The sequence below is a fragment of the Pongo pygmaeus genome, chromosome 12 (genome assembly GCF_028885625.2).
Source record: "Pongo pygmaeus isolate AG05252 chromosome 12, NHGRI_mPonPyg2-v2.0_pri, whole genome shotgun sequence".
Taxonomy (NCBI): domain Eukaryota; kingdom Metazoa; phylum Chordata; class Mammalia; order Primates; family Hominidae; genus Pongo; species Pongo pygmaeus.
In genome coordinates this window covers 109,988,728-110,001,813 of record NC_072385.2, presented here as the reverse complement: position 1 = coordinate 110,001,813, position 13,086 = coordinate 109,988,728, and the positions used below count along the sequence as shown (strand labels likewise).

At 42.6% G+C, this 13,086-nt stretch overlaps 1 protein-coding gene across 7 annotated transcripts in view; it reads left to right on the top strand.

The window, feature by feature from the left end:
• The window catches only part of UBXN2A (UBX domain protein 2A), a 76,408-nt gene that overhangs the window by 27,504 nt on the left and 35,818 nt on the right, over nt 1-13,086 (top strand). For all 7 annotated transcript variants that reach the window (XM_054476532.2, XM_063648909.1, XM_063648908.1 and 4 more), the window contains exon 2: nt 3,306-3,357. In XM_054476532.2, the coding sequence (XP_054332507.1) occupies nt 3,320-3,357 (38 nt within the window). In that variant the 5' untranslated portion in view covers nt 3,306-3,319. The remainder of the gene's footprint in view (nt 1-3,305; nt 3,358-13,086) is intronic.

Genomic DNA, 13,086 nt, shown 5'->3' with positions numbered 1-13,086 from the left:
GACTGGAGTGCAGTGGCGCGGTTTCAGCTCACTGCAGCCTCCACCTGCCGGGTTCAAGCAATTCTCCTGCCTCACCCTCCTGAGTAGCTGGGATTACAGTCACGCACCGCCACGCCCAGCTAATTTTTGTATTTTTAGTAGAGATGGGGTTTCACCTTGCTGTCCAGAATGGTCTCGATCTCCTGACCTCGTGATTCGCCTACCTTGGCCTCCCAAAGTGCTGGGATTACAGGCGTGGGCCATCGCGCCCGGCTGCTTGCCTACCATTTTTAAGTTGCCGTTTTCTTGACTCAGCATTCCCTTGGTTGCTATAACCCTTCTTTGACTGTTTCCTAGAGTTCTGACAAAGTTGGTTCTAAGAGTTTCTACTTGTCTTTTGATATTTCTGTAGAGGGGACAGGTGCCTGGACCTACCTATTCTTCCATTTTGTTGATGTCACCCTCAAGAGTTTAATTTTCCTTTTTCTTTTTCTCTCACTCTCTTTCAATAAGGAGTTCAAACATTTTAAATCTTGTATATATAATCCTGTGTCACTTAATGAAGGGGGTACATTCTGAAAAGTGTCATTAGGCAGTTTTGTCATTGTGTGAATATCATACAATGTATTTACACAAACGTGATGTTATAGCCAACTATACACACAGGCTGTATGGTGTAGCATATTGCTCCTAGGCTACAAACCTGTACAGCATGTTACTGTACCAAATACTGTAGGCAGTTAGGATATAATGGTAACTATTTGCGTATCCAAACATATCTCAACATAGAAAAGGCACAGTAAAAATATACTGTTATAATCTTATAGGACCACCATTGTATATGCAGTCCGTCATTGACCAAAATGTTGTTACACAGTGTATTACTGTATTTGGAATGTATTTTGGTTATGGTAATGTCACATTACTGTGAGTTTATTAAAGAGTTCATCTAAGGCTGGAGTGCTGTGGCGCAGTCTCGGCTTACTTCAACCTCTGCCTCCCGGGTTCAAGTAATTCTCATGCCTCAGCCTCCCGAGTAGTGGGGATTACAGATATGTGCCACTACGCCAAGCTGATTTTTGTATTTTTAGTAGAGATGCAGTTTTGCCATGTTGGACAGGCTGGTCTCGAACTCCTGGCCTGAAGTGATCCAACTGCCTCGGCCTCCCAAAGTGCTGGGAGTACAGGCATGAGCCACCATACCTGACCTCATCTTTTTTATTAAAAAAAAAAAATCTGATCGTGTAGACTCACATATTTTTGTTTTATTCAATGGAGCAGAATCCACTAGTATTGTTATTTTTTTAGATGTTCAGTTTACCAGATTTACCCAATGGGAGCCCCTTCAGAGTGGCTTTGGGGTCACTTTTTCTTTTCGTTTTTTCTTTTTAATTTATTATTTGTTTCTTTTTTGAGACAGTCTCACTAACTCTGTCGCCAGAGTTGGAGTGCAGTGGTGCAGTCTCAGCTCACTGCAAGCTCCGCCTCCAGGGTTGAAGTGATTCTCCTGCCTCAGCCTCCCTAGTAGCTGGGATTACTTGCGCCGACCACCATGCCCGGCTAATTTTTGTATTTTTAGTGGAGATGGGGTTTCACCATGTTGGCCAGGCTGGTCTCAAACTCCTGACCTCAGATGATCCACCCTCCTTGGCCTCCCAAAGTGCTGGGATTACAGACGTGAGCCACCACGCCTGGCCCTGTCCTTATCATTCTTTGGGTACCTTTTCTGGGGCAAAAGTTTCCATGTTCATCTTTCTCTGCCCCAGCCCTGAAGTTATCCTTTCCTCAAAGGAGCCATTTAAGAAAAGCATTCTTCTTACACAGTAGAATATTTAGAAACCAACATATAGGCACTTGGTGTGCTCATTGCTTATCGTATGTTGTTGCTTCCAGGCCTTCTCAGCAGACCAGTGGTTTAGACTACACCTGTCACTTGGTGTCCCTGGAAGATTGGTTCCAAGACCCCCATAGATACCAAAATCTGCTGATGCTCAAGTCCGTTGCATAAAATAGCATACTATTTGCAGATAACGTATGCACATCCTCCTGTATACTGTAAATCACCTTTAAGTTACTTATAATACCTGGTACTGTGTAAATAGTTGTTATGTAATTTTAAAATTTGTATTATTTTTTGTTGTATTGTTTTTCTTATTTTCTTTTTCCTTGAATATTTTTGATCCATGATTGGTTGAGCCTGCAGATGCATAGGGCTGTTGCCCAGGCTGGAGCATGGTGGCATGATGATGGCCCACTGCAGCCTTGAACTCCTGGGCTCAAGTGATCCTCCCACCTCAGCACCTCAACCTCCTGAGTAGCTGGAACCACAGAGGTGCACCATAATGCCTGGCTAACTTTTTTTTTCTGAGATGAAGTCTTGTTCTGTTGCCCAGGCTGGAGTGCAGTGGTATGATTTCAGCACACTGCAACCTCTGCCTCCCAGGTTCAAGTGATTCTCCTGCCTCAGCCTCCTGAATAACTGGAACTACAGGTGCATACCACCACACTCGGCTAATTTTTGTATTTTTTAGAAGAGATGATTTCACCATGTTGGCCAGGTTGGTCTCGAACTACTGACCTCAAGTGATCCACCCACGGCTGGGCACGGTGGCTCACACCTGTAATCCCAGCACTTTGAGAGGCCAAGGCAGGCGGATCACCTGAGGTCGGGAGTTCGAGACCAGCCTGACCAACATGGAGAAACCCCGACTCTACTAAAAAATAAAAAATTAGCCGGGTGTGGTGGTGCATGTCTGTAATCCCAGCTACTCGGGAGGCTGAGTCAGGAGAATCTCTGGAACCCAGGAGATGGAGGTTGTGGTAAGCCGAGATTGTGCCGTTGCACTCCAGCCTGGGCAACAAGAGCAAAACTCCATCTCAAAAATAAATAAATAAATAAATAAAAGTGATCCACCCACCTCGGCCTCCCAAAGTGCTGGGATTACAGGCATGAGCCACTGCGCCCAGCCATTTTTTGTAGACAGTCTCACTATTTTACCCAGGCTGGTCTTGAACTCCTTGGCTTCAGCAATCCTCCTACCTTTTCCTCCCAAAGTGCTGGAATTACAGGTGTGAGCCACACGCCCAGTTCATTTGCTAAGTCAAATGGTATATTATACTTTTTTTCATCATAAGTTTTAAGAAGTCTTTCTTTTGTCAGATTATCAGACTTGAAAATGTATTTTCTATCATTGCTTTATTTTGATGATGAAAATGACAGCTTTGAGTTTGCTAACTTTTTCTTTAGACCCTTTTAAGTAATACTTTAGGACTACATGGTAACTTACATATTAAGCTTTTTACTTACTTTCTTTTTACTTTTACAGTAAGGTGAAAGAGAATGAAAGACGTAGATAACCTCAAAAGTATAAAAGAATGGTAAGTTAATTCAAACTGAATTGCTTTGTTAATGCCTTTGTTATATCGTCCTGTATTTTTATTACATTTCACTGGCAGAGATAGTAGAGTACGTTTTAATTATGTATGACTACTTCATTGTCATCTACTATGTTGAAGTAATTTTTTTTACCATAGCTGCATTAAACAAATTTTATTGAAGTTACTGAATTTTTTTGTTATTAATTTTAAAAAGTTAAATTTTCTGTGTTCATATATTACTTCTGTTATTTGATAAATTAAATAACTATTTACCTCATTAGCCTCTTGTGATAGATATACTATTTTAGTGTCATAGTGGGAATATGGCTTTGGAGTCAGATAAACCTAGGCTCGAATCCCATCTCTGCCTTGTATTATCTCTCTGGCCTTTGGGCAGCTTAGGTAAATTCTTTGAGCCTCAATATCTCATCTATAAAATGAGGATATAAATACCTACCTATCTGAAAGATTTTATGTGTGTATCTTTTTTTTTCTTTTTCTTTTTTTTTTTCTTTTCTTTTTACAGACAAGGGTGTCTGTTGCCCAGGCTAGAGTACAGTGGTGCAATCATAGCTTGTTGGAGCCTTGAATTCCTGGGGACAAGTGATCATCTCACCTTGGCTTCCTGAGTAGCTGGGATTACAGGCTTACACTACTGCCTCCAGTTAATTTTTAAATTTTTTGTAGCAATGAGGTCTCACTATATTGCTCAGAACTCCTGGCTTCAAGCGATCCTCCTGCCACAGCCTCTCAAAATGCTAGGATTATAAGCGTGAGCCACCATGCTTGGCCTATTATTTATTTTTTGACTCAGAAATTTATAGGCTTATATAAATATTTGATGCTAATTATGTAATTGTGAGGTTGTTGGCCGGGCACAGTGGCTCACGCCTATAATCTCAGCACTTTGGGAGGCCAAGGCAGGCGGATCACCTGAGGTCAGGAGTTTGAGACCAGCCTGGACAACATGATGAAATCCCATCTCTACTAAAAATACAAAAATTAACTGGGTGTGGTGGCAGGTACCAGTAATCCCAGCTAATCGGGAGGCTGAGGCAGGAGAATTGCTTGAACCTTAGAGGCAGAGGTTTCAGTGAGCCAAGACCGCACTATTGCACTCCAGCCTGGGTGACAGAGCAAGACTCCATCTCAAAAAATAAATAAAAATAAATAAATAATTGTGAAGTTGTGTCAGAGGTCTCCAAGACCACCCCTAGTTTTGGTGATTTACTGGAAGAATTTGTAAGATTTAGCATGTAGTTATACTCATGATTATAATTTATTACAGTGAAGGGTTACAAAGCAAAATCAGCAAAGGGAAAAAGCGCATGGGGAAAACCAGGCACAAGCTTCCAGGGGTCCTCACCCAGTGGAGTCACCCAGGATGTACTTAATTCCCCCAGTAACAAGTTGTGACAAATACATGTGACGTATTGTCTACCAGGAAAGCTCATTGGAGATGAGCTTAGAGTTTTTAGTGGGAGCTAGTCACATCCTAAATTTTCAGACTATCATTAAGGAAAGCAGGAGTTTGATATAAATCACATTGTTTATATAAACTGTACATTGAGCCATCCTTATAAATTTAGGGTGATGAGAACCTTCTAGAAATCCAAGTTTGCAGGTGCGGCCGGGCGCGGTGGCTCATGCCCGTAATCCCAGCCAGCACTTTGGGAGGCCGAGGCGGGTGGATCACGAAGTCAGGAGATTGAGACCATCCTGGCTAACACGGTGAAACCCCGTCTCTACCAAAAATACAAAAAAAAAATTAACTGGGCGTGGTGGCGGGCGCCTGTAGTCCCAGCTACTCGGGAGGCTGAGGCAGGAGAATGGCTTGAACCCAGGAGGTGGAGCTTGCAGTGAGTCGAGATCGCGCCACTGCACTCCAGCCTGGGCAACAGAGCGAGACTGTCTCAAAAAAAAAAAAAAAAAATCAGAAATCCAAGTTTGTAGATGCCAGCCCAGGACCAACCTTGTAAGCAAGTCTTTCAAAAGATAGCAATCAGATCTGCTATATTAACTCATTTCTGTGCAGTAATAAATTGAATGACTGATTTGAAATGGTAAAATTAAGTTAGAACAGGCCTATTTTAAAATGGCTTTACTGAAATATAATTCACATACTATATAATTCATTCACTTAAAATATATATAGTTCAATAGTTTTTAGTACATTCACAGATTTTTGCAGTCATTAACATAGTCAATTTTTGCGCATTTATATTACCCCAGAGAGAAACCCCATATCCATTAGCAATCCCATCCATTGTCCTATGCCTTGCCCCTGACAACCATGAAACCGCTTTCTTTTTTTGAGACGGAATCTCACTCTGTTGCCCAGGCTGGAGTGCAACGGCATGATCTCAGCTCACTGCAGCCTCCACCTCCCAGGTTCAAGCAGTTCCCCTGCCTCAGCCTCCCGAGTAGCTGGGATTACAGGCACGCACCACCACGCGCAGCTAAGTTTTTTGTATTTTTGGTGGAGGTGGGGTTTCACCATATTGGCCAGTCTGGTCTCAAACTCCTGACCTCAGGTGATCTGCCCGCCTTGGCCTCCCAGAGTTCTGGGATTACAGGTGTGAGCCACCACGCCTGGCCGTCTGCTTTCTATTTCTACAGATTTACCTGTTCTGGACATTTCATATAAATGCAGTTATACAATATGTGGTCTTTTGTGACTGACTGCTTTCACTTAACATAATGTTTTCAAGGTTCACCTATGTTGTAGAGCATGTATCAGTATGTACTTTGAATTTTTTTTGTTTTTGTTTTTGTTTTTTTTTGAGACAGAGTTTTGCTCTTGTCACCCAGGCTGGGGTGCAGTGGTACAATCTTGGCTCACTGCAACCTCTGCCTCCCAGGTTCAAGCAATTCTCCTGCCTCAGCCTCCCAAGTAGCTGGGACTACAGGTGTGCGCCACCACACCTGGCTAATTTTTGTATTTTTAGTAGAGATGGGGTTTCACCATGTTGTCCAGGCTGATCTCGAACTCCTGACCTCAGGTGATCCACCCACCTCGGCCTCCCAAAGTTGCTAGGATTACAGGCGTGAGCCACCATGCCTGGCCTGTACTTTGAATTTTAAGTAAAATATTTGGTAAAGTACACAAAAATATTGGTGATAGTTTATAATTTTCTTTGTAACAAAAGTGGATTTGTAAAAATGTTTTGTTAAAAACAATGGTCCAGGGAAAAATGCAAAGAAAACTGACTTTTTTTTTTTTTTTGAGATGAAGTTTGCTCTGTCACCAGGCTGGAGTGCAATGGCGTGATCTCGGCTCATTGCAACCTCCACCTCCCAGGTTCAAGTGATTCTCCTGCTTCAGCCTCCCAAGTAGCTGGGACTGTAGGTGCACACCACCACGCCCAGCTAATTTTTGTATTTTTGGTAGAGATGGGGTTTCACCATGTTGGCCAGGATGGTCTCTATCTCTTGACTTCATGATCTGCCCGCCTCGGACTCCCATAGTGCTGGGATTACAGGTGTGAACCTCCGCACCTGGCCTCTTTTTTTTTTTTTTTTTTTTTTGAGACAGAGTCTTGCTCTGTCACCCAGGCTGGAGTGCAGTGGCATGATCTCGGCTCACCGCAATCTCCGCCTCCCATGTTCAAGCAATTCTCCTGCCTCAGCCTCCCGAGTAGTTGGGAGTACAGGTGCCCACCACCATGCCTGGCTAATTTTTGTACTTTTAGTAGAGATGGGGTTTCACCATGTTGTCCAGGCTGGTCTTGAACTCCTGACCTCAGGCGATCTGCCCACTTCAGCCTCCCAAAGTGCTAGGATTACAGGCATAAGCCACTGCACCCAGCCAAAAACTGCTTTTCTAAGTGTATCAGTTGTTCAAAGGTTATAAATGGTGAAGTTGTATGTTTACCATATGTGCTATCTAAGCATCCACAGATGCAAATCTTTCACCCATATGAACAACAGCTAATTCATAACCTTATTTATGCAGAACACAGTAGACAATGAGAAAGCGAACAAAAGAGGCTGTTCTGCAGCCCAAATAGTTGTTTCAGAGTCCCTTACCTGAAGCAAAGGAAACAGCAGAATGAAAAGGCAGCCTATGGAATGGGAAAAAATATTTGGAAACTATATTTGATAAGGGATTAGTTACCAAAATATATATCAGATACTCCTACAACTCAGTAGCAAAAAACTAATAATAATAACTGTATTAGTCCATTTTCATGCTGCTGATAAAGACATACCGGAGACTGGGCAATTTACAAGAGGAAGAGTTTTTTTTTTTTTCCTTTTTTTCTTTTTTTATTCTTTTTTTGTTTTTTGAGATGGAGTTTCGCTCTTGTTGCCCAGGCTGGAGTACAATGATGCAGTCTTGGCTCATGGCAACCTCAGCCTCCTGGGTTCAAGCCATTCTCCTGCCTCAGCCTCCCTAGTAGCTGGAATTACAGGCATGCGCAACCACACCTGGCTAGTTTTGTATTTTTTAGTAGAGACAGGGTTTCTCCATGTTGGTCAGGCAGGCTGGTCTCTAACTCCCTACCTCAGGTGATCCACCCACCTTGGCATCCCAAAGTGCTGGGATTACAGGCGTGAGCCACCGCGTCCAGCAAGGAAGAGGTTTAATTGGACTTACAGTACCACATGGCTGGGGAAGCCTAACAATCATGGCAGAAGGCAAGGAAGAGCAAGTTACATCTTAACATGGATGGTAGCAGGCAAAGAGAGAGTTTGTGCAAGGGAACTCCTCTTTTTAAAACCATCACATCTCATGAGACTTATTCATTATCACGAGAACAGCATGGGAAAGACTTGCTCCCATGATTCAATTACCTCCCACCGGGTGCCTCCCGCAACACATGGGAATTCAAGATGAGATTTGAGTGGGGACACAGCCAAACCATATCAGTAACCCAATTGAAAGATGGAAGAAAACGCTGGGCGCAGTGGCCCACACCCATAATCCCAGCACTTTGGGAGGCTGAGGCGGGTGGATCACGAGGTCAGGAGTTTGAGACCAGCCTGACCAACAGGGTGAAAACCCTGTCTCTACTAAAAATACAAAAATTAGCCCGGCGTGGTGGTGCACACCTGTAATCCCAGCTACTAAGGAGGCTGAGGCAAGATTGCACCACTGCACTCCAGCCTGAGTGAAAGAGTGAGACAGTGTCTCAAAAAAAAAAAAAGAAAAGAAAAGTGGAAGAAAACGTCTGAATAGACATTTCTCCAAATAAGGCATACAACAGGTATATGTTCAGTGTCACTAGTAATCATCAGGGAAATGCAAATCAAAGAGTAATCACCTCACACCTGTCAGGATGGCTGTTATCAAAAAACAAAAGAGCTAGTCCTGGTGAGGATATGGAGAAAAGAGAACCCTTGACCACTGTTGATGGGGATGCAAAATGGTGGAGCTACTATGGAAAACAGTATGGAGATTCCTCAAAAAATTAAAAATAGAATTGCCACAGAATGGATTGCTGAATAGATCCAGCAATCCCACCTCTGGATATTATCCAAAGGAATTGGAATCAGAATCTTGAAGAGGCTGGGTGCAGTGGCTCACATCTGTAATGCCAACATTTTGGGAAGCCAAGGCAGGAGGATCCCTTGAGGGAAGGAGTTTGAAACCAGCCTGGTTGACATAGTGAGACCTCATCTCTACAAAAGAAAAATTGAAAAACTAGCCAGCCTGGTGACACATACCTGTAGACCCAGCTACTGAGGAGGCTGAGACAGGAGGATCGTTTGAGCCTAGGAGTTCTAGGCTGCAGTGAGCCATGATCATGTCACTGCGCTTCTCCATTCTGGGTGACAGAGCCAGATCCTGTCTCAAAAAAAAAAAAAAAAAAAAATCTCGAAAAGAGATGAATCGGTAAAGAATATATAATACATACCCAAAATGGAATATTATCCAATCTTTTTTTTTTTTGAGACAGAGTTTCGCTCTTCTTGCCCAGGCTGGAGTGCAATGGCACAATCTCGGCTCACTGCAACCTCTGCCTCCCAGGTTCAAGTGATTCTCCTGCCTCAGCCTCCCGAGTAGCTGGCATTACAATCGTGTGCCATCACACCTGGCTAATTTTGTATTTTTAGTAGGGACAGGGTTTCACCATGTTGGCAGGCTGGTCTCAAACTCCTGACCTCAAGTGATCCGCCCTCCTCGACCTCCCAAAGCACTGGGATTACAGGCGTCAGCCACCACATTCGTCTATTCAGTCTTGAGAAAGAAGGAAATTCTGCAGTATGCAACAACATAGATGAACCTTGAGGATATAATGGTGGTTGCCAGGGGCCAGGGGAAAGTGAAAATGAGGAGTTGCTAATCAGTGGGCATAAGGTTTCAGTTAAGCAAGATGAATAGGTCCTAGAGATATGCTGAACAACATAGTACCTATAGTTAACCACACTTTATTGTTCACTTAAAAATATGTTAAGAGGTTAGGTCTCATTTTAAGTGTTCTTACCATGATAAAATTAAAAAAAATTTTTAGAAAGTCCCTCACCTGAAGCTTCTATACTTTTATTATTATAGGAACTCCTGACATTTTAAGATATGTTTACTGGCTGAGCACAGTGGCTCACGTCTGTAATCCTAGCACTGTGGGAGGCCAAGGCAGGCAGATTTCTTGACCCCAGGAGTTCAAGACTAGCCTGGGGCACATGGTAAACCCTCATCTCTACAAAATACAAAAATTAGCTATTGGAGAGGCTGAAACTATGGGCATGTGCCACCACACCTGGCTGATTTTTCTTATTTTTTATAGAGATGGGTTCTCCCTATGTTGCCCAGGCTGGTCTCAAACTCCTGGGCTCAAGGGATCCTCCCACCTCTGCCTCCTAAAGTGCTGGGATTATAGGCACGAGCCACTGCACCCGGCCTCCTTTCCAATCTGTATACATTTTATTTCCTTTCCTTATCTTACTGAATTAGCTAGGACTTCCAGTACAACACTGATGAGGAATGGTGAGACGCAACATCCTTGTCTTGTTCCTGATCTTAGTGGGAAAGCATCTAGTTTCTCATGATTAAATATGATGTTAGATGTAGGCTTTTGCAGACATTGTTTACCAAGTTGAGGAAGTTCCCTTTCTATTCCTAGTTGGTGGGAGTTTTATTATGAATGGTTGTTAGATATTGTCTAATGCTTTTTCTGCATATGTTGATGTGATTATATTATTTTTCTTCTTTAGGCTGGTGATGTAATAGATTACATGAATTGATTTTCAGTGTTAAACCACTGCAGCCTCGCATACCTAGGATAAATCCTACATGGTTGTGGTGTTTACTTTTTTATATACATTGTTGTATTCTATTTGCTAATATTTTGTTGAGTATTTTTGCATATATGTTCATGATAAATTTTCTGTAGCTTTCCTTTCTTGTAATGTCTTTGGTTTTAGTATTAGCATAGTGTTATCCTCGTAGAATGAGTTAAAAGTGTTCCCTCTGCTTCTATTTTCTGGAAGAGATTATAGAGAATTGGTATCATTTCTTTCTTAAATGTTTGGTAGAATTCATCAGTGACATCATCCAGACCTGGTGCTTCTGTTTTGGAAGGTTATATGTTATTGATTTAATTCCCTTAGTATGCATAAGCCTATTCATATTATCTGTTCCTTCTTGTGTGTGTTTTGATAGAGTGTGCCTTATAAGAAATTGGTTCATTTCATCTAAGTTATCAATTTTAGGGGCATAAAGCAGTTCTTAATGCCTTTGCTACTCTTTTTTCCTGTGCCTTTACACTCATCAAAAGTGAAACAAACCCATTACCACCTGTTCAATGGAGCTAGAGTGCCCCAGTTTTCTGAACTGTACTTTACATCTCTTATTGTAGTTATTTTCTTTTTTTTTTTTAAGACAGAATCTCGCTTTGTCGCCAGGCTGGAGTGCAGTGGCGCGATCTTGACTCACTGCAACCTCCGCCTCCCAGGTTCAAGCATTTCTCCTACCTCAGCTTCCCAAGTAGCTGGGACTACAGGCGCACGCCACCACACCCAGCTAATTTTTGTATTTTTAGTAGAGACGGGGTTTCACCATGTTGGCCAGATGGTCTTTATCTCTTGACCTCGTGATCTGCCCACCTTGGCCTCCCAAAGTGCTGGGATTACAGGCGTGAGCCACTGCGCCGGGCCAGTTATTTTTTTTTTCTTTTTTTTTTTTTGAGACAGAGTCTCGCTCTGTCGCCCAGGCTGGAGTACAGTGGTGCGATCTCAGCTCACTGCAAGCTCTGCCTCCCAGGTTCACGCCATTCTCCTGCCTCAGCCTCCCGAGTAGCTGGGACTACAGGCGCCCGCCACCACACCTGGCTAATTTTTGTATTTTTAGTAGAGACGGGGTTTCACCGTGTTAGCCAGCATGGTCTCGATCTCCTGACCTTGTGATCCGCCCATCTTGGCCTCCCAAAGAGCTAGGATTACAGCGTGAGCCACCGCGCCTGGCCTTTTTTTTCCCAATGTTTTTGTTTTTGTTTTTGTTTTTGTTTTGAGACAGGGTCTTACTCTGTTGCCCAGGCCTGGAGTACATTGACATGATCTCAGTTCACTGCAACGTTGGCCTCCTGGGCTCAGCCTCCCAAGTAGCTGGGGCTACAGGTGTGCACCACCATGCCCAGCGTATTCTTTTATTTTTTTATAGAGATGGGATTTCGCCATGTTGCCCAGGCTGGTCTCCAGTCCTGGGCTCAAGCAATTCTCCCACCTTGGCCTCCCAAAGTGCTGGGATTACAGGCATGAGCCATTGTGCCTGGCTGTATTTTCTATTGTAACTATTTCCTACTATACATCTCCGCTCTACTCTACTCTACTCTTACTATACATTTCCACTCCACTCCACTTCACTGTACTCTACCCTGAACCTCTTATAAACATAGACTGTTTCTTACTATCTTCATATCTCCCTGCCACCCAGCATGTAGTAGATACTCAATAAATATTTGAGTAATGTGAATTCACATGATGAAGTTTAATAGAATTTACACATTAAATAAATAACATGAAGGAATAAAATTTCAGCTACTCTGGATGCTCAGCTTTATTGGCTTTGTATTTAGTAATTACTGATGGAGCACTAACTACCATCTGAACAGAAGAAACAGTTAAATACCAGAAAGCATAAAATGGTTATAATGATATTACTAATATTTGAGAGTGTACTGTGTGCCAGTATGTATACTGATACTTACTATATACCGTGTTTAGGCTTTTATATATATTTTCATTTAATCTTCACAACAACCATGTGAAATAAGTGGTGGTATCTGTATTTCACAGATAAGCAAAGCAAATCACATGGAAGTTAAGTTTCTTGCCCATTGTCGGTGTGACTAAATGAAGGCACTTAAATACAAACAGCAACACCCAGACTTTTAGACAATGTGCTATACTGCTATGTGACTATGCTGATTAAAGGAAGGGGAAAATCACTAGTGTTATAAGAAACCATCTTAGTGTGTAACTATTTCTGTGTAAGAGGTATCATGTCATTGCTTTGGAAAAGGCATAATACTTTGTGATAATATGGAATGTTTTAAGAGTATATACGAGAGGACTACCTAGGGAAAGAAAAAAATGTATACCTAAGTTAAAGCACTGCCCTGAGTATCGGCATTTTAGTAACAATATAGTGATGGCCTTTTTTTTTTTAAGAGATGAGGTCTCACTATGTTGCCCAGGCTAAAATGCAGTGGTTAGTCACGGCATTCTAGTGGGCTCAGTCAGAGCACACTACAGCCTCAAACTCCTGGCCTCAAGTCATGCTCCTCA